This window comes from Sarcophilus harrisii, chromosome 4 (assembly GCF_902635505.1).
Source record: "Sarcophilus harrisii chromosome 4, mSarHar1.11, whole genome shotgun sequence".
NCBI classification, from domain to species: Eukaryota; Metazoa; Chordata; class Mammalia; order Dasyuromorphia; family Dasyuridae; genus Sarcophilus; species Sarcophilus harrisii.
The window spans coordinates 363,287,497-363,308,035 of record NC_045429.1 but is presented as its reverse complement, the minus strand read 5'-3'; the positions used below and the strand labels follow the sequence as shown (position 1 = coordinate 363,308,035).

Genomic DNA, 20,539 nt, shown 5'->3' with positions numbered 1-20,539 from the left:
GTATTCTTGATGAAAAATATGAGATAGGTATAAATGAATAAGTCATTTTCAAAAATTTTAGCATAGATTAGCTTTAGTCACATTGTAGGTTGAAAGGTACAGTGAATATAAGAACTTATAATTGCTTGTTGTTTGTTGATTTAATTTGAAAAATCATTTGATTTGATAGAGCAAACTATTAGAAAGTTCTCTGATGATATATACTTTGGGGAAGATCATAAAATGTTCCTTGATGTGTACAACATAGTTTATTTCATTCAACGATCTGATTGTTGTTGTTTGTGATATAAAAATGTGGACACATACTCCCCACAGATGTTTGCCACTGTCATGGAAAATGACCTGTTCAGAGTACAGATTAACAAAGGCATTCCCTTTTTGTTTGTGAATAACATGTCAATTGAATCATACCCTAGACCACTATAGTTTCCTAAATGAGATTTATAGTCACTCTGGAGAGTTCAGCCTAACTATTCACACATGAAAAACCATGTAGATGGGGAATGCCAGTTGTCAAGATCATTTGATAGTTGGTGAGACAGTTCCTAGAACTGATCCATCAGCATATATTTTGAATAAATGCTGCAGGTAGATAGTAAGCTCTGTCCATAATTAAATAGAAGAGAATGATCAGATTGCATTTGGGATATTGTACAGTGATCTCAATAACCCTTAGTTTCTCCCTAGTAGAAAAGCCTGTTTTGAACACCAGCCTTCTTCCAGTGATGCTTTATGAGGACAGTCATGCAATTCCACAGTCGTGAAGGAATCAAAATGTTAGATTAGGGCAACAGTGAATGTAAATAGGCTGCAGTCTGCTAAAGACAATATACCTTTAAAAAAAAAAAACGTAAATATTATCTTTGAAGAAATATATGAAAGAAAAAGGAGATGGGCCAATTATATGAGAATGAATGATAAATACTGGATAAGCCTTTTTGCTACTCTGGTATCCACAGTCCTGTGAGGCCTAGAGGAAGACGCCTACATCCCCCCTTAAGGATATGGATGTATCTCTTGTGGAAGATTTATGGGAAAGTATGGACGAATCACATAGGAGGAAAAAGGGTAGATGGATTTGTAATTGGATTGTTGCAAAGAATATCTTTTTTTTATTATTATTATAGCTTTTTATTTTCAAGATATATGCATGGGTAATTTTTTAGCATTGACAATTGCAAAACCTTTTGTTCGAATTTTTCCCCTCCACCCCACCCGCTCCCCCAGATGGCAGGTTGACCAATACATGCTAAATATGTTAAAGTATAAGTTAAATACAATATATGTATACATGTCCATACAGTTATTTGCAAAGAATATCTTAATGAAAACACATTTACACAGCTTTAATGTTTTATAATATAGTCTTTCTCACAACTCTGAAACAAGTTTAGTATAAGTATATTTATTCCTGAGGTTAGAGAAGGAAAGTCAGTTCTAGGACAGAGCCAGTATTTTTACATAGGTCTTATGGTTCTAGATCTATTATTTATGTGACACAATTATTGCTTTGAAAGGAATGCTTAGAATTTTTATTCTTGCCCCAGCTGAACTGGGACTACTTTGCAATCTCAGTACCTGTATGACCTGAGTATAACCAGAGTCATTTCATTAGTTTTTCCTTTCCCCTAGCTTCCTGAAAGAGATGGAGAGTAGGGAACTCAGTATTTGTCCTTTTAGAATGAGCTCAGGTCTGAGGCAAAATTGGTTACCACCTACAGTAAGTAAAAGCAAACCACTAGCAAAAAAAATCTCAAAGAAGGATGTATAGTTAGAAGTTAACAAAAGAACTTGGTGCCTTTATTTGGAGTGGGGTGGGAAAATTGTTATTCTTCCTTAATCCAAAAGTCTCTTCTAGAGAGATGAAATAAGCTGACATTTTCCATGCTTAGAGCTTTCATCATTTCTGTTAACAGATGGCTTTGAGCCTCTTTACCCCCTTAAAGGTAGGTCCCATAATGTCCCTAGACATGGGGCTTAACTCTGTATCTGAACTATTAGACTTCATAGCAGTGCTATCATGAAATATAACTGGAGAAGGGGCTTGAGAGGTTATCTAGTCCAGACTTCATTTTACAGGTGAGGGAAACTGATGCCTGGAGAGGTTCCCAAGTCGTATTGATGCCTAAGTCAGGACTAGAAGCAGGTCTGCTGACTAGGCATGGTCTCTGACCATAGTCTTTAAGTACATATTTTTGTTACCATTCAACTCCATAAAGGTAAGGAGGAATCCCTGGATTCTTGGTATCATTGTCTGAACTCAGACTTTCCACTCAGCCCAGTAATTTTACATTTGCACAGAGAATGTTGGTTGGATAAAGTGTGTTATTTAAATCATTTAGTAAAGAGATTTTAGACACACTTCACTTCTAATGAAGGGCAGAAATGCAGACCATGACAGATATTTTCTATTGACCCCAGAGCTAATCCTCCCTTCCCTTTTCCTCCTGTCATGTGGTGAGATAACTATGACTCAAGTCATTCTGATCTCAGTAGCTTTGAGATCCTTACTCCCAAGCTTAAGAAGGAAATCTCTTGTTGTCTCGCTTTAAGCAAAGTTCACAGTGTTGAAATTGGGAAGAGCTTGTCTGAAGGGAAAGGGGCACTTGGGCATGACACCAAACCAGTTCCATTTTGCTTTGGTCATATTTCCAGTTGTTCCCCTCCCCTCCATGAGACTTGGACTTGCCTCTTTTTAACTAAAGGAGATATGAGCCAGTGTCCTAAGGGAGTTTGCATCTGTAGGATAGGTTTCTGCTTCATTGCTTAGCCTAGTGTTGCTTGATCCTTCTTTGAGCCTTTTTTGTTGTAAAATATAGGTTGAAGAGTGAAGATTTAAAAAGAAACTAGTAGACTTGTGATTTCCTTGGTTATCCCTTTCTTCTGGAGACTTCTCTGGGCAACAGTGTGTGTGGTAGGGTTATTTTTGACATAACCTAAGACTGAACCAACGGCTGTAAGCACAAGTGTGGGGGTGGAGGGATAAATAGAATCCATAAAGTGGTCTTATGGCCACACTTTACTTCCAAGTACTTTTCTTGACTCACATCTCACTCCCAAGTTTGGAAATACTTCCAAGAGACCAGCTCTTTTGGGGAAGGATAGCATCATTCCTCTCCTGCCCAATCCTAGGGAAGAGTAATCCTGGTTAATAGGGCCTGATATTTTCAATTTTAGACAGCAGGGGGCAGAGTAGTCTTAAAAGAAAATTTTCATGCTTTGTAACTACACAGAGAAGTGACCATGACAGGGTTTATAGTAACCTCATGGATTTGCTCTGTCAGAATAAGGTCAAGGGGATTATGTTCTGTTTAGGTTAGCAGACAGGAGGATCTTTGGGCCCATATATATAGGTCATAGAAAAGGACAATTTGGGATGCCAAAAGGATAATCTTTTCCCCATAGCCCAATCTCTGTTCTTTGTATCTTTCTTCTTCATCAAGTAAACAACTCTTAATTGAATGTTCTTCATGTCCATTTCTGTTTTTTTTTTGTTTTGTTTTGCGGTGTAGGAACCACTTGGTGAAAACTGCTAAAACAGTTTTCCTAGTCTTTGATGACTGAGACTGGACCATACTTTTGCTGTAGTAATGCCAGTGGGGAAGAGTAGGTCAAGTGATTAACTATAGGCTTGTATTAGGATGGAGTTAAAGGATTGAAACATGTTAGGGAAAACTGGATAACTGGTCATCGCTGTTACTACTTCAGACCATCTTGTGTTTTTTTTTTCATCCACATGTAGAGTGCAGTTAGTCTTAGGTTAGTGGGGTACTTTTCACCTTGCTTCTTCTGTCTACCCAATTCCCTGATACTGTAAGCCTTCCTGCCAACCTTGTGAGAAAGAGGAGCCTTTGGAGAGCAGTCAGGTATGATGCCTACTTTTCCTCTCCTTCAAACCCTGAACCAGTGCTTGTTCTTTCTTTCTTCCCAGGTGAACTGTCTAGAGCCCCACCCCCACCTACCTGTGCTGGCCACTAGTGGTCTAGACCATGATGTCAAGATCTGGGCACCTACAGCCGAGGCTTCCACGGAGCTAGCTGGCTTAAAAGATGTGAGTGACTGCTAACACAAGTTAACCCTTTTCTTCCTGTCCTCCATTGTCTTCTTCACTGGCTCCTATTTGTAAAATAGGGCATCTCTCTCCTTCTTCACATTATTGCCCTTGTCCTTCATAGACCTACACCCATATCAGTTTTAAGGGCTTTTTTTCCCCATAATTGCCAAGAGAAGGAAGACTCTTTTGGAAGAAACCTTCAGAACCAAACCCCTTGCTGTTTAGTTTCTGAACCCAGTGGCTCTCTCCCCAGTAATAACCCCTTTCTATACAAGTAGTTAGGGGGTTTTCCCCAATGCAGAGATCCCACTTTGGAGGATGATACCTTCAGTCTTCCAGGTCAGGCCATAGGACTCTAGATAGCTCCTACTTAGGCTTTATTCTCTTGGATTTCAGGTGATTAAGAAGAACAAACGGGAGCGGGATGAGGACAGCCTGCACCACACTGACCTATTTGACAGCCACATGCTCTGGTTCCTCATGCACCACCTGAGGCAAAGACGACATCACCGGGTAAGTTGGGACAGGTTAGGGAAGATCTCTTCTATCCCATTGTCCCCAAGAACATTATTCTTATTGAATTGAATTTCCCTCATTAGGAGGCTTAGACAGTACTACTGAGTATTTCCTTCCCAACCCATACTTCTATTCTGAAGAGAAAAATGGAAGGTCTCTATTGGATTTCTCTTGCCTACCCCAACACCCTCTTACCTGGCCCAACCCCAAGAGAGCCATGTGATTGCATTTTCCTTCAAAAGCCCTAATGTTCTCAAACAAGAGCCGCCATCAAGAGAACTGGCACCAATGTTCTTCCCCTGCCCTAGAGGAGACATGCTAGGAAGAGTTTCTAGGTTTCAGTAACCTATTCAGATCTGAGAGCTTCTAGCTTCCTCTCTGATAGGAATGTTGTTGGGAAGGGGGAAGGTGTTTGGAATCCTAGGATCCTTATCTTTTGATGACTCCTGTGGGCCCCAGTGTTCCCTTTCCTGGTTTGAAGGGCCTGCCCTGGGGGTAGTCACTAACACAACCCCTCACCCCACCAACAGCGCTGGCGGGAGCCCGGGGTCGGGGCCACAGATGGAGACTCAGATGAGTCCCCCAGCTCCTCAGACACATCGGACGAGGAGGAGGGCCCAGACCGGGTGCAGTGCATGCCATCCTGAGAGCCCTGAACTCCCTCGGGAGGGATGAGTGGTAGGGAAGGGGAGGCAGCTGGGGCCAGCCTGCCAACCTGCTCTGCTTCTCAGGGGGCATGAGGCTGCCCCTCTCCTGACCTACCCAAGGCCCTCACATTCAGCAGCATTGCACTTTGGACTTTTTGCTTTAGAAAAAGAAAGGCATCCAAGGGGGAAGGACAGACCGGAGGAGGGACACAAAGCATTAAGATGCACAAGGGGTGGGTGGGGGGGGTTGAGCCCAGAAATATGGTTCGTGGAGAGGTGCACGGGACTCTGCAAAAATGGCCTCTCCCCAAATATTTGCTTTTTCCTTAATTTTTCTTTCTTTCTTTCTTTCTTTTTCTTTTTTTCTTTTTTTTTTTTTTTTTGAGCCTGTTGTGTTTTGTGTGGTTTTTTTTTGGGGGGGGGCAGTATTACTTTTTCTCTTCCTTGTTTTTTGGGGGAAGGAGCCAAGGAATCTTTGGCTGCTTAGTACCAATGAAGCCAGAGTGGGAATGGAGGGATCACTCCTTCTCTGGTTTAGGTTTTTTGATTTTTTTTCTTTTTTTTCCCTTTCCTTTCCTTTTCTTTTTTTTTTTTTTAATTTTATTTTTTTTTAAAAGCCTGGGAAAGTTGCATTTTCTCCTCCTCTTCCCTTCACCTCCCACCCCCTCCAATCCCTGCTTGTTCAGGGTATTTCCACTCCTGCTAGGACTCCTGCCTCTGAGCCCCAACTATCCCACTCACCTCTTCCCTTTTTGTCCTCCTTTACATATCACAGTGTTTTGCACTTGATTTTGCCCCCTTCCTTCTCCTTTCATCTTTCACCTCACCACCTAAAACAGGATGGCAAAGAGGTGGGGAAAACGGATGAGGATGGGGGGGGAGGGGGTGTGGATAGGAAGGATGTTAACTTTTCTGTTATTTTTAAGGAAATGTATGTTTGGCGGCGGTAATGTCCCTTTCCCTATCACTGTTAGAGGCCTAATTTTATATCTATAAATATATTAAAAAGCAAATCAAACTTGGATGTCATCAAGTTAAAATTATTGTCAAGGTTTAAATATATGTTCTCTATGAATGCAATAAAGGGACTGGGTGGGAGGGTTTTAAGGAAGGGAGTGGGATTAGTGATGGGGATGACAAGTGGAGTTAGTTTCCCCTTTTTGTCCCCAACATACATACCTATTTGGAGTTTTCTTTTTTGGATCCTAGGAGTCTGGAGGAGGGGAATCTCCCCAACTTTAGAGCACAGCTGCCATGAGAAATAGGCAGGGCCTCTCATTACAACTTGGATGCTATCCTTCCCTTAGACCCTGAAACCTTGCCTCTGCTCATTTTTGGTGTTTTTTGTTTTTTGTTTTTGTTTATTTAATTTTTTTTTTTTTTTTTTTGTTGGGGTGGTGGGGTGGTTCAGGGAATTTGTTCTCTAAGGCCCAAATGCTAGATACCCATTAGAAGCATGACTTGACTGGACCGTAGAAAGGCTATCACTCTTTAAAAGCTTGTTTCTTTTTCCTTTACTCACTTAGAGTGACATAGACCTCCACATCCCCCCCCACATCATCCAGCCCCTCCTCTCACCCCTTCCAGCAGGAGCCAGTGCTCCAAAAGAAAGGTGAGACTTTGAGACTTCACAGATTCCCCTTTCCCTTGAGGACACCAAGCAGGAGGGTTCAGCCCTATGGAAGATGACCAGTAGCAGAGAAGAGTGGGTTGGGGATGGGTCTCTTTGCCTAGGCATTTTGGTCAGGAAATAAAGAATAATCACAATGGGATTATGACCCTGAAATCCCTGGCCCTGGGTGTTCTTGCTGATCTTGCTGTGCTTCCTTCAATCCTAACTCTTCATTGAGCCCAGCCAGGGAACACTTTCCTTTGGCCTAGAGTAGTAAAACTCCTCCTAGACCTACCCAGTTGGGAAAGATGAATTGGATCAAAGATAAGTTGGACTCTTCTCTCCCTAACACTTTACCCAGCAGCTCTCAGGCCAGATATTAATTATTCTACCCCCCTCCATGGAGGATGTGAGAGAAAATTGAATGGTCTGAGTCCCTTATTGCTTCTAGGGTAAAGTGGGTTGGTTGGGGAATAAAGCGCTCTGGAGTTTGTTGTATTTTCTCTCAGTAAAAACATTTTTTTCTGACTTTCTTTGCTGCCGTGTGTGGTATATGGGACCTTCATTGAGGGCTCTTGCATCCCTGCTTTGTGCCTGGCTCTCTGACCCCTTTTTCTACCTTCAGGGATTCTCACAAGTGGCCTCAAAAGAGGCGTTTTAGACTCACAAAGCCCAAACCTGAGCCTGGCACTTTGTAGCTTAATGAAGCTTATTGGAGGGGAGCTGCTCCAACTTTACTTAGTTACCCAGACCCCTGTCATTAATAAAACCACAACCACAAAAGAGAGGCAGCATTTAGTGCTGTGGGACTTGCATGAATCTCCAAATTTTGACTTCTCACAGATACTCCAGAACCATAGTTTTTTCAATACAATCACCTTTATTCCAGGGTTAGAACAAGGTCGGGCACACTGCAGACAAAAGGGGCACAAGGAAGTGGGGTAACTCTCACTGCAGTGCAGGAGAGTGGGAGGGTTAGTTTTTTTTTTTTTTTTAATCTGAGAGAAATCAAGGGACAGGGAATTTTAAATGAAAGTGACCCTGCCTTCGTTCCCTCCCCCCCACTCTCAGCAAAGGATGGGGTGGCACCCCTCCAACCCCAACATTATGTACCCCCTAACATAGGAAGTAAGAGCTCATTTCTCTTCCCAATCCCACCAATCTCTTGTTGCTTTGGGGAAAAGGAGCCAGAGCCCCCTTAACTCCTAGGGAAAAGCCAGGTAGGACTAAGGGGTCTCAGGAAGGTCCTTAAGGCAAAACCGCGGAGTGTGTAGAGGTGTTTGTTAAGGCAGGTATCTGCAGCAGTGGCAGGATGGAGAAGCTGGGTATAGAAATTGGGGTATTTGGGGTAATGGGTAACCTCCAGCCCTCTGGCTTCTTCCTTCTTCCAATAGCTGGCTTATCCCTCTCACTTTCTTCCTACTCTTACTTCCTCCCTAAAAGCATCACATACAAAAACCTACTCTAAATCCACTCTAGGCTTGAATGTTTTTTTTTTTTTTTTAATTGTCTTCTCTTCTATTTTGGCAACCCTTCTATGCCACCCCACCTCCCCCCACCCCCAAGCTCTCTGGTCTGACCTAGACAATAAGTTAACGCTAGAAACCACAAAAGGGCAAACATGGCAGTGCGGGTTTAATATACATATATGTAGAATATATATGTACACACAGTTAGCACGGTCAGGGTAGGGAGGGGCATCTTGGGGTCCATAGGCTAGGGTCAGTACCCCCTAGTGGTTTGGCTAGGAAGTGGCCATAAACACAAGGGGGCCAGGAAATGGGGCCAAGTGGAGGAGTGATCCGTGTTCCCCCTACCAAAATGAGCCGGGTCTCTTGCCTGGGGTGCAGAATTAGTGCAAAAGAAAATACTGTCGTTTTCCCCCTCCCCTTAACTATTGTCTGGGGATATCCCAAGGGTAACTTGGTGATAGGGGTAACTCCACGTTAGCCAATGGTGGGGGCATGGGCCCTGAAAGTAGAGGATAGATTGGGATTGGAACCCGTAGGCCCAAAAAAGCCCCAAGTTGGAGTGTTTTTTGGAGGGAGGACTGGTTGAGGATAGTCTTCCTCAGGTTCACTGTGAAAGTCACCAAAGAGGAATGGAGGAACAAAGAAGGGGCTCTTTGCTATTCCCCTTCATTCTTGGCTTCCTACCAACTCTGGCTTTCAAGAGTGGAAAGCAAACAGGGGCTTCAACTTTAAGAACTTTTATACCCATCTCAGGTGGGTGAAAAAAAGTGAAAAGGGGTTTACTCATGCCCTTCCAATCATTCTCTAACGAGAATGAAGGGAGGGCATCATGGGGATCTGCCCTATAACTCAGCTGCAGTGCATGAATCTTGACCTTATTGAGCCTTCCCCAAGTGGGGAATTCAGGTCCACTCTTGGGCCACATTGGCCTAGAACTACTAACTTTACTCTTTCCTTATGTCCTCTCAGCCCATTCAGGACCCTTCCCAACCCATCAACATTTTAGTTTTCCTCATCCCCATCTTTCCTCATTGCATTGGAAAAAATCACCCCCACTCTGCTCCTAGACTTTTTTGTGGGGGGCATAAAGAGATAAGGGAGTGGGACCAGGAGATGCAGGGGGAATGTGCTGATTTCTATTTGCATAGAAATAGCCCCCACCTTCCCCTGGAGTGGGGGGACTAAGACCCCATATCCTGCCCCCCCCAGGGAGGGGGAACTAGGCGAGCTAGACGGACAGACAGACAGCCAGAGTGTGCGCACACACATGCGCGCGCACATACACAATTGGGAGTGGTTAAGACCAGGTTAGTGAATAGGTAGGGTAGGGGGTAATGGTGCAGTGCTTGCCCCTTCCCCCTCCCCAGGAGGATAGGGGTGGTCCACTGAAGGTCCAACCTTCCTCCTCTTCTCCTCCTCCTTCAAGCCTTCTTGGGTGGGGGAGCCAGCTTAATGATTTCTTCCTCTGAGGGCTGCCGAATGATATCTGGGGAAAAGAAGCAATGAAACCAGGGAGGGCTATGGCTATAGGGCATGAGGAATGGTGGTTCTTAATGAGGAGATATAAGACCCTGTATGGCTTTCCCCCCCCCCCCCCCCCTTTTATTCTTTCAAGCTAAGGACCATAACCCAAGCATATGGAGGCCCAGCCCCTCCCCTGGTACCCAAGGAATCCTGTGATGGGAGGGAATTAAGGATAGAGGAAACCGCACTGAGTAGGAAGGTAAAAGAATGTGATGGCAAAGAATATAGGAGAAGGTTAGCTACTTATGGGGTTACCTCAGGTAGTATCTTATACCTTTGTACTTCTTGGCACTAGGAATTCGGGTCAGTTTAGTGTCCAGCTCATCCTCCTCAGAGATCTTTAGCACACGGGTCCTGTAGTCAACCACCATGGTGAGCAGATCTGGTCGCCTTGAAATCTCAAAGATGTGCTCTATGTAGGAGAGGTTATCTAGAAAGATGAGGGCAAGCAACTCAGAGCTGGTTATTAAAATACACATTTCCCCCATCTTCTGCTATGTCCCTGACTTCTCTGGGTGTTGAGTCCAGACTGAGCATAGATAGCAAAGGTGGAGAAGTTTGAAGGTAGCTCTGAGGATAAATGAAGCTTAAGAATGCTAAGGGGAGCCTGGACCTCTAAAAATCATAGTAATTACATTGCAATAATAATGATAGTTCACCGTGATTTAAAGTTATTACAGAAGCACTTTCCTCACAAACATCCTTGTGAAATTATGAGAGTGACTATTTTCCCTGTCACACAAATAAGAGAGTTGAGGCTCAAAGGGATTGACTTGTCCATAGTTATACAGCTAGTAAAGACTGGAGCCACCATTCTAATAAAGTACAGGGTCTTTTGCATTGCATCACCTCGCTGCTAGGGAGCATACAGTCACTGCCACTTACTTGCAATGTTAGGGATTTAAGGTAGAGTGGGTTGGGGTTTTCAGCTGGTCAAGAGGAGGAATTCCTGCTCCCCATACCTACACACAGTACTGTACCAGTAGGCAAATTCTCCACAGAAATTCCAGTGTGAAACTGCTATATATTTGAAGAAAACTTCTCAAGTAGGACCAGATAAAAGTCTGGGGGTTAGGAACAAGGGTACATAGACAAAACTGTCCCTAAATGAATACTACTTGGGTAGATCTGGCAAGCACGAGGAGACTTTCTGATCCTCCAAGTCTCAGAAATTGATCTAAGCATGAAGGTCTTTTGGTCATACTGAAGTTTCTAGTCTTCACCAAGGGCCTGCATGTACACGGGCGTGCATGCACACACGCGCACACACACACACACACACACACCTTTGTCCAATTTGTTGTGGGTCTCGAGGAACTGAAACCAGGCACTGCCAGTAGTGATCTCCTCACTTTTCTCACTTGGGATGTCTTCTTTGCAAGCAGACTTCAGCTGTTCCAGATCCTCATGGGTGATATTATCAGTCAGGTCCTGTAGGAGGGTTCCGTATTCTGCCATGGTTGAAGGTTCCAGGGAACTGAACCAGAAAAAAGGATTTAGACCATGCTAATACCATTGCTCTTGCTAGTCACTCAAGGCACTGATGTATTTAGGCTTTCTACTTCTGGGTGAGGCCATAGCTCTTGATTGCCTTTTGGGAATCCAGGGAAGATGGCCTTTGGCTTCTTGAGGCCTTGTCTACACCCAGGATCTTCCAGGTACATGGGGGTACAGAGAGGGAAGAATCAGGAAGTGCTTGGAAAAGAAGGCACAAGCCTGGCAGTTTGAGGAAAGAAGCTTCTGCCCTGGAGAAGGAGATGAGTGGGGGGAAGGGATCACAAAGACAGACACACCCCTTTCCCTATTCTCCATTTTTCCTTCCCCCCTCCCTCTTATCAGTAACCCTGGCAACTGCTACCCGGAGGTGGTTACCATGACAACCTAGCTTCTGACTTTCTCACCCACTGTCTACTCTATCTCTCCCCCCCCCCAAAAAAAAAAAAGCCTAACTAGTGAGAGTGGCTAAAAGGAAGGCTTATGAGGGGAATATTCAGCATAAAAAAATCCAAGAATCACAGTTCCTATCCTCTTCTAAAGGAGCTTGGGCCCCCTTCCTCTGTCAGAGTAGCATTCCCTCAAAACAGGGTAAGAAAGTCCTTTCCCACTGAGATCTGCCCTAGAAGCTCCTGTTGCAGCCCCCTCTCCTCACTGAGTCACTTTTGGATAGAAGCCTGTTACCCTTTCTTCCCCCCTCCCATTATGGCCCCTCTATATTCAGTACTGCATTCAGCCCCAAAGGGGGAAGGCAGAGAGCAGTGGTCCCTTCATCTCCTCACTCACCCCCTGCAGGGTCCTTTCTCTGCTCAGACTGGCCCATAGCTTCCACTCACCCTTTTTTCTCCCAGGCTTTGTGGTCCTTTGTACATCCCCCTCACCCAGGAATACCAAGCGGCTATTGCTGGCCCCCTGCCCAGTTCCCAGGCTGGCTGGGTGGCATTGGGGGTGGGGCAGAGAGAAGGATTCTAGGGTGGTATTAGAATAGAGGTGGGACAGACTAGACCCACACCATCCTTTTTGGGTCAGCCTCCCTTATGTCTAGTTTGTCTTGTCTCCTCCTCCTACACATCAGGAGCTCTACCAATTCTGATCTCTTCCTCTAAGCTTTTGTCCAGCTCCGATCCCGTCATGATTTACAGGATTTGGGGTCAGAAGATCCAGGTTTGAATTTGAACTCATTGCCACTTGTTATCTGTGACCATGGGCAAGTTCAGTGTTAGTTTCTTTTGTAAGCTGAAGGAATTGAATTCAATGACCTCCAAGGTTCCTTCCACCACTAAATCTATGACCCTATACTCTCCTGCCTGGGTCTTCATGTTGTCCTTATCTCCAATCTTTATCCACTGAAATGCATTGTCCCACTCTCTCGGAACTCTAGTTTCAGAAGATGGAGAGAACAAGGACCATATCTGGTTTAAGCTTCCCCTAGATTCTCATGTCTCTCTTATTGAGAAATACAAATAAGGGAGGAAGAAGGTAATGACCTTAACACTGACCTTGAGAGGGACTGGGTCTGTAGTAGGATGGAATAAAGTTAAAATATTTGGGATAAGTCTTTTGCAGGTGTGAATCCCTCTTGAGATTAGCCTAGAAATAACAATGATTGGTGGGAGGGTGATATACCAGATGACCACAATTTTTTCTCCTCCTAACAGCCTTCTCCAAATCGAAGCTATCCACAAAATGACATTTTCTTAACATGCCCCTAGCACTCTTATATCCTACCAAACCTTCCTCTTCTATCCTATTCTGTCAATCATAAAACACATATTTCCTGGGTCGTAAGGAAATTGAGGGCAGACCCTGGACATCTTAACAGTAAGCCAGGACATTGAAATTCCCGTTCTCAGTCTCCTCCTCAGACTAGGAAAAACAAGGTTCCCTCTCTAGGGCAGGCACTGTGACACAGACACAAAAGCAGTCAAGTGCGTCCCATATTGAGCCTCAACAACACAGACACACAAACCCATACTTTTCATACCTAGGTGCAGTCAGAGGTGCCCAGTAGTGGCTAGCTACAGGCCCTAGCTGAGTTTAGAACAATGCTCTCTGCCTGTCAGCACCAGGAACTGTCTCCACCCAGAAATCTAGGTCAGAGCCAGCTAGCTCCTGTGCTGCCCAACCCCCTTCCCCAGGGACAGACAAAATGGGTGGGATGGAAGATGATGAACAGAACAAGATGTGGGGAATGGGGGGCCAAGAATGGGGTGTGGGAACTGAGATGAGAAAAAAGGAAAGGAACAGGTCACCCAACATGCCAAAAGTATCTTTGCTTTCTCCCCAGACCAGAAGGCAATAGCACCCTTGAAAGGTTATATATGGGCCAAAGTGAAGGAGGGATGGGGGGGAAGAGTCTGTGACACAGGGAGGAAAAATGGGAGTGTGCTACATACATCTGGGTAACTAAGCTCATTTTCATGAGTATGTCATTGATCATCTTGACAGTCATACTCTGTGTGGGTATGTGTCTGTCTGAAGAGAAGTTATGAAGTCACAGGTGTTAAGTGTGAGAAAGATGTACAAGGGATTAGTGTATGTAAGATCCAAACCCACAAGAAGGATAACTCAGAAAGCTGAGAATGGTAGTGCCAAAGTGTGCAAGCACTCGAACATCTGTATTTGGCACTGAGGTCAGGGAGAGGAAAAGCCTACTGGAATGAAAGTTGAGTGGATACAGGAAAGAGGGGAGGGTGCCTACAGAAGCAGAGAAAAACTCAATTCTTACTATGGCAACTGTTGCTACTCCCATTTTCCACACAATTATCATAGCAGGGATTCCACAGTCTGCCTCGAGGTGCTTGAGCAAGGGAGGACTGCAACAGGAAGGATGGAGGTAAGACTTCTGGAGAACCCAGAAAGCAACAGCCAAGGTGTCTTCCCTTCCTGAAGTGAGGTTGGGGGGCAGAGAGCACAAACAGAATCCTAGAATTGGTAAGAATGGAGTGGAAATGGAGTAACTTCAGAGGTAACAATCCAGTCTTCTCATCTGGGACTTCCCAAACCCATCCCTGTGGAGCAGGGTTATTCTCCATCTTCTCTTAACATGCCCCCAATCTCACTGCTTCTTGTACTACAGTCCAAGTATACTAATAAATTAGGAGGAGCTTCAAAATTCTGGGCAAGATTGCCCTTTATAAAGCTAAATTCTAGGACTCTTAGCACATCCAGACACAGGGTTTAATCTGGATTCTGACCCTCCGTAGTTCTGTTCTGCATGCTCCTGGCTGTTACCCACTCTCAGTTCACATTACCTTTCCCACACTTAAGCCAGGGTCTCATGAGATTTGAGGGTTACTTTGTCTCTACTATGAGGAATCATTCTTCCAATGTTGACTTAGCATAGTGCTCTAACAGCACCACACTGGACCCATCTGGCTCTGGGTGGAGGACAGGATACCAAGGCAGGAACCCGGAACCAGAGCAGGAAGTCCCCTTCCCTCTGTGCTCATTCTCCCGGCTCCTTACTGTTTCCTTGATCCTTCCTTAGTTCTTTCCTCTCCCCCTTTTCTCTCCTGCTTCTAGGGTTCCCAGGGGTAGATCCCAAACACAAGTTGCTTAGTCTAGGCCACCCCAAGTTAAGGTTTAAGAGGAAGGGGGATGAATGCTTTTTTAGTTTAGTAAATGCTTATCGTTACTGATAAATTGGGATGGGAGTTGCTCGGCTACTAGGATGGGAGGAGTAAGTCTGGTACTGAAAGCAAAGGCTGAGGCAGGGGTTTCCTAGAAGATAGGAGAAAAAGATAGGACTAAGAGATGAGTAAAGGGGACACTTTGAGAAGGCACTGAATATTCTTGGGAAGAATGCAAAGATTAGGATGGGGGCAAGAACCAATAATGGTCACTAATGGAATGTCTACACACTTTAAAAGAAGTTTGAACAAATCACTATCTTTCGATTTTCCTCATTTGTGAAAAAGAAAAAGTTGACCTATGTGATCCATCACAATCATTGCCAGGTCTAATTCTGTGATCCTATGATTTTCTCCAAAGCAGGAGTGCTTGAATCTGCTTTTTTATCTCCTGCCTGTGGGTTCGGGGTGATGATCACATTCACTACTGGAAATGGAGACGTGTCTGAGTATATGAGGAGTTTTGGCAAAAACCGGGAAAAGATTCCAAATTATTACTGATTTTCATCACACCTAGCACTGGGGCAGACCTACATTTTAGGTGTCATATAAAAAGGAAAGACTGTAGGTCTTAAATATCCCCAGGATTTCATCTCTTGAAAGCTCAAGAGTGTCTCTTAGCCTAAATAACTCAACATACCCAAACTCTGTTATCCATTCCCCTTCTTTCTAACCACTTCTTCCCTCTTCCTCCCCCCAATGAATAACTGGTGCCAAATTCCCCAATAAGCTCAGGATAATGCAGTGGGAATCAGAGGATTAGGAGGCCCAACCTTTGCCCTCACATCTGCTTTAACTGCCTCAGCACCAGGCACTGGTGCCAAGGGAGAAGCTCTTCTGCACAGACACAGCAGTGAAAAAATGGAAGACGGAACCATGGTTGGAGGAATGGCATATCGGTGATTTGCAAGGAGGCTAAATCTTAACAGTGTTGGTATTCCCACTTGTTCAGGGAGGTACAAGAATAAGGGAATGGCTACCCAAAATGGAACAACAAATATACTTGTAAGAAATGGTGAATATAGGGAATTTAGAGAAGCATAGGAAGATATGAACTGTGAAATAAAGTTGGGGAAACAAAACAATAATGCAATGCAACAGTGGAAAGTGGGAGAGGAAAAAAAAAAAAACAGAAACTGAAACAGAACAACGGGAACTGTCAAGATTGACCTAAAGTTTGGCTCCAAGAAAAGATAATTTGCCTCTCTTCTCTGTGTGTGGAAACTTGCATATAATGTGGCACTTAGCTTCTCAATTTTTTTTTTTTTGTTTGTTTTTAGGGATGATTTTTAGTTTGATTCCCAGGGAAGGGAGAAGGAAAGTGGATATTTTGGGAAATGCAGGTGATATCAAATTTAAAAATTTAAGTGTGAGATGGCAAAGAAAAGACTGATGAGATAGGGTAAAGATCAAAAGCCATTTCTTTGTCGTGCTCTGAAGGAAAAAGTTTTAATGAACAGAGTGCTTTACATCAATATTAAACTATTAGTAGAATGTAAGCTCCTTGAGGGCAGATATTTTTTTCTCCATTGCCTAGTATAGGAGCTGGCTCATAGCAGGCACTTAATAAATCCTTGTTGAATTATCAGTATTTGAACTTCTGGGCTTGGAAGTCTATCTTTTCATTGCTTCTACCTACTCCTCGAAGATGGAAGAACTGAGTCCTGGAGAGGGACCAGATGAAAGAATACCCAAGATAATTCACATTCACTTTTCCCCCTAACTTCCTTATTTCAGCTTCTCGATATCTCTCTATTCCCTTTTTTCCCCTTCATTTCTATCCTCCATTCATGTCTCTCCCTCTCCTTCCCTGTGTCTTACTGTCCTGTCTCCTTCCTTTTTCCTTATCTTAATGCATCTCTTTCTCTTGTGCCACATTCCCTCCTCCTCCTAGGCATGTATCTGGGTTGAGATTTGGACGATCCCTGTCCCTCCTTCCATGACGCTACCCTTCCTGGTAGGGGCAACAGGTACTCAGAATTCCTAGAATTTCCACTTCAAATCTTGCCCTTGCCTGTTCCATAACTCAGTGCCCACTGTGGTCTAATCTTCCTTGCCCCAAGGTAAGAAGGGAGTTAACCTATTCATGATGCAGTGTGGGGGGTGTGTATGCGTGTGTGTAATCAGTGATCTTGTCCAAAGGAGAAGTGTTTCTTAGGGTTACTGTGTGTATGTGTGATAGTCTGTTTGAAAACCTACCTTTTTGAGTTTATATGTGAATGTGTGAAGTTGACTAGTACCATCCCTTATATATTTGAGAGTGACTTTTATAAATGTATGTCTAAAATGCTCTATACCTCCCCAATAGAAGGTTGGGGTGAAGAGGCTTCCCTCACTGGCCTTCACCATGTTGGGTCCAGAGCAGCAGGCAGTGGAGGGCACAGCTGGCAATTTCCCCAAGTGTGTTTAACCACAAAGGGAACTGGCAATTAAAGTGATTATGGCTCTGACAACCCTGGGGGTTTGAGACACACAAAATGCACAGATAGTTTTTCCTCAACTCTCTTGCTTTCAGACATTTGGAGGGAGAGAGATATAAGGTGATGTCAGTCTCTCTACCTTTATCATTCTCCTACTTGATCTCTCATTTTGTCTCAATGTTTTCTGTCTATTCTCACATTCCCCTCATTCTTTCTGACTCCCTCTCCATCTCTGACTGACTCATACTCATTCTCTTCCTCCTCACCCCCCCCCCCCCGTACTCTGACCGCTGCACTCACTGTAGGGCGCTTCTACCACTCCAGGTTCTTTAAGCTGCAGATGGGGCAGACTGGAGACCACCAGTTGTCCACACCTTTACTTCATAACCAACAGAGATCTCCAGCCAACTCACTCATAGGATTTTGCCCCACCCAGTCCCTGGGTGGATAGGAACCAAGATTTTTCTCCCATCCTCTGCTTAAAGCTTTAAACAAGGGGAACAGAGGTACAGGGTTGAATGAAGCTGCTCAGCAAGTCAGGCCAGGGCGAGGACCAGTGGCCCTTCCACACCCAGGCAGCTGTCCTGTTATAGATCCAGCCTCCTCTAAATCTCCAATCCAGTAGTTCTACTCCTGTGGGGGTGGGAGTGAGTAAGAGAAAACGCAGAGCATCCAGCCGGGCTCCTATGTGTGACTGTTTATGTGTGAGAATCACATCCGTATGTCACCATTACACCGTATCATTTCTGTGTTATCTGATTCCCAAATAGCCCCCTCCCCATTTATACAGGGTGTCCCCCTGTAAGTCAGGTACAGATTGCAGGAAGTTGAAGATATCATCAGAAGCCTCTGTTCCTTAAAAAGAACCCTCTCCCCTGTTCCACCTGACCCCCATCCCCAAATAACAGACCCTCGGGAGCAATACAAGGACCTCCAAGCAAGAATCCACTTGGATCTCTCTCCAAGGACAAGGGTTTGGGGTGTACTGTCCCCGAACCTCAAAGGAGGGAGAATCAATCAGCACTTGGAAAAGGAGTCTGGAAGGAGAGGGGAGAGAAGGGGAGGAGAAGGGAGGGTGAGAGAGCTGGGGGGGAGGGGTGCGGCCGAGGCCGTGTCCAGAGTGGAGAGGAAGGAGGGGCGGGGAGCCGGAGCTGGCCGGGGCCGAGGGCTGGGCGGGAAGCGAGCTCCATCCTAATCCCGGCCCCGTTCTGCCTCCAGATGCTGAGCCCGGGGTGGGGGGGAAACGTGCCGCCCCTCCCCTCCAGCTCCGGGATGCGCCCAGGGACGCGCGCGCTGGTTGCAGCATCCGCCGGACCCGAGCCCACAGCATGGCCCGCGAGTGCCAGACCTCCGCGCCCCACACCAGTCTGGCCGCCGCGCCCCCCGCCCGCCCGGCAGCCAGCAGACGTGCCTGCGCCCCTTCCCCCGGGACCCGCGTCTTTGCCTGAAGCCTCGTACCTCTCCGAAGCTGGGCGCGCAGGGGCCGGGCCGGGCCGGGCACTCGGGATTGCCCTGATTCCTGACCAGCCTCGGGAACCACCACCGCCGCCGCCGCCGCCGCCGCCGCCTCTTCCGCTGCTGCCGGAGCCCGAGCCCCAAGCCCAGCGCCGCCTCGCCCCACCCGGCCGGCCCGTGATGTCAGAGCCGGGGAGGGGCGGGGGGCGGGAGCGGCCGCCGCGGGGGCGGGGGCGGGGGCCGGGGCTTTGGCCGGCCGCGCGGAGCGGGGGGAGGGGGGCGTCCGGCGTCTGGGAGCTCACCCGCCCCTCTCCCGGAGAGTTCGCATCCGAGCCCCGTTCGGCTGCCCCGCCCCCTTCCTCTCCTCGGCACTCAGTGCTCTGCCTGCTGCTGAGAATGGAAGGAGTGGAGAGTAAAAACAGTCCTAAAAGCCCCCTTAGCCCTCACTCTCCGCAAGCCACAGCGGGAGACGTAGGGTTCTTCCCCCTTCGCGGACATCCTAGTACCTTGGGCTCCCCCCTCTCCCCTTCCTCCTTCGGCAGTCGGTAAAATCCCTGCCTCCCTGGCGGCCTCAGTTTCCCCGAAGTGTAGGCGGAAAAGGAGTGGGGGGTAGGGCGGGCGGCGGGCCGGCTGTTTTCGGACGTGACCTATGTTGCTTTGTCTCATAGCTTGGGGGGCAAGGAGGGGAAGGGAGAATCCTGGTGAAGCCCATCCCTTAATCTTCCAGTTTACCTCCCTCTGCTTCCTGATTCTGCGTTTGATCCCAGGAGCACTTTTCTGCCCCATCATTCCCCCTAGACATCCTTTCGTTTTCCTAAAATGAAGGGTTGAGGCTGCCAAAAATGAGGAAGGGGTAGTAGTTTCAGAAAGATCTGGAAAAACATATAAACCGATGCAAAATGAAGTGAGCAGAACCAAGAGAATCATTTACCCAGAGACAGCAACATTGTAAAACTAATCAACTGTGAAACACTTAGTAACTCTTATCTACACAGTGACCCCCCACAGCTCCAAAGGACTCGTGATGAAAAATGCTATCCACCTCCAGATGGAGAACTGCTGAACTCAGAATGCAGATTGAAGCATATTCTTTTTCTTTTTTTCTGCACATGGCTAATGCGGAAATTTGTTTTGCATGACTTCATATTTGTAAGGGGTTTTGTATTTCTTGCCTTTCAATGGGCGGGGGAGGGGTGCAGGAGAGGGAAAAAAAATCTAGAACTGAAAATAAAACTGAATGGGAAAAAAAAAAAAAAAAAAAAACCAGGGTCTGGGGTCTGAGCCAGCAGTAAGCCAACATAGGCCAATAGCTTGCAAAACAACAATTAGTTTAGGAACTACTGTTATGCTGCTGAAAGAACGAAGTCGTAGGGATGGGTTTGGTCCTGCCAAAGTCCTGGGCTAGTGATTCTCACTTCCCCCCAAAACCCTCGGGGGTTTCCTGGCTACCCTAAACCAAATAGATTGAAATGAAAAAGGAATAAGGAAGTGGCTGTCCTCGCATTGACACCGACTACCACCACCCCTCTTCTTCGGGTTTCCTCTTCTCATCTCCCTACAATATTTGTTTTCCTCAAGGAAGAGAGAGACACTTTAGAAGGATGTCTCCAGACTCCCTATATGCCCGCCTTCTCTACGTCAATCTGGCTTCAGGTAAAAGAGACCAGTTAGCCCTGCTCTGGAAGGAATTCCTTCCCCGGGGTTCAGGCTGAG

The 20,539-nt window shown here is 45.9% G+C and overlaps 2 protein-coding genes across 6 annotated transcripts in view; one reads left to right on the top strand and one right to left on the bottom strand.

Moving 5' to 3' along the window:
• DCAF8 (DDB1 and CUL4 associated factor 8) overlaps positions 1 to 19,905 on the top strand; it is a 61,604-nt gene extending 41,699 nt beyond the window's left edge. For 2 of the 5 annotated variants that reach the window (XM_031966864.1, XM_031966866.1), the window contains exons 12-14: positions 3,932 to 4,051; positions 4,451 to 4,567; positions 18,590 to 19,905. In XM_031966864.1, coding sequence (XP_031822724.1) covers positions 3,932 to 4,051; positions 4,451 to 4,567; positions 18,590 to 19,375 — 1,023 coding nt within the window. In that variant the 3' untranslated portion in view covers positions 19,376 to 19,905. Of the gene's footprint in view, positions 1 to 3,931; positions 4,052 to 4,450; positions 4,568 to 5,100; positions 9,052 to 18,589 lie in introns of those variants that run through there. The other 3 variants (XM_031966867.1, XM_031966869.1, XM_031966868.1) reach the window with 2 other exon arrangements.
• PEA15 (proliferation and apoptosis adaptor protein 15) lies at positions 8,297 to 18,955 on the bottom strand. The gene is made up of 4 exons (XM_031966870.1): positions 18,830 to 18,955; positions 11,112 to 11,302; positions 10,100 to 10,255; positions 8,297 to 9,787 (listed from the first exon to the last, which is right to left on the bottom strand). The coding sequence occupies exons 2-4, from the start codon at positions 11,281 to 11,283 to the stop codon at positions 9,723 to 9,725; spliced, it is 393 nt and encodes a 130-aa protein (XP_031822730.1). The 5' UTR covers positions 11,284 to 11,302; positions 18,830 to 18,955; the 3' UTR covers positions 8,297 to 9,722.
• Positions 19,906 to 20,539: the final 634 nt, after the last annotated feature.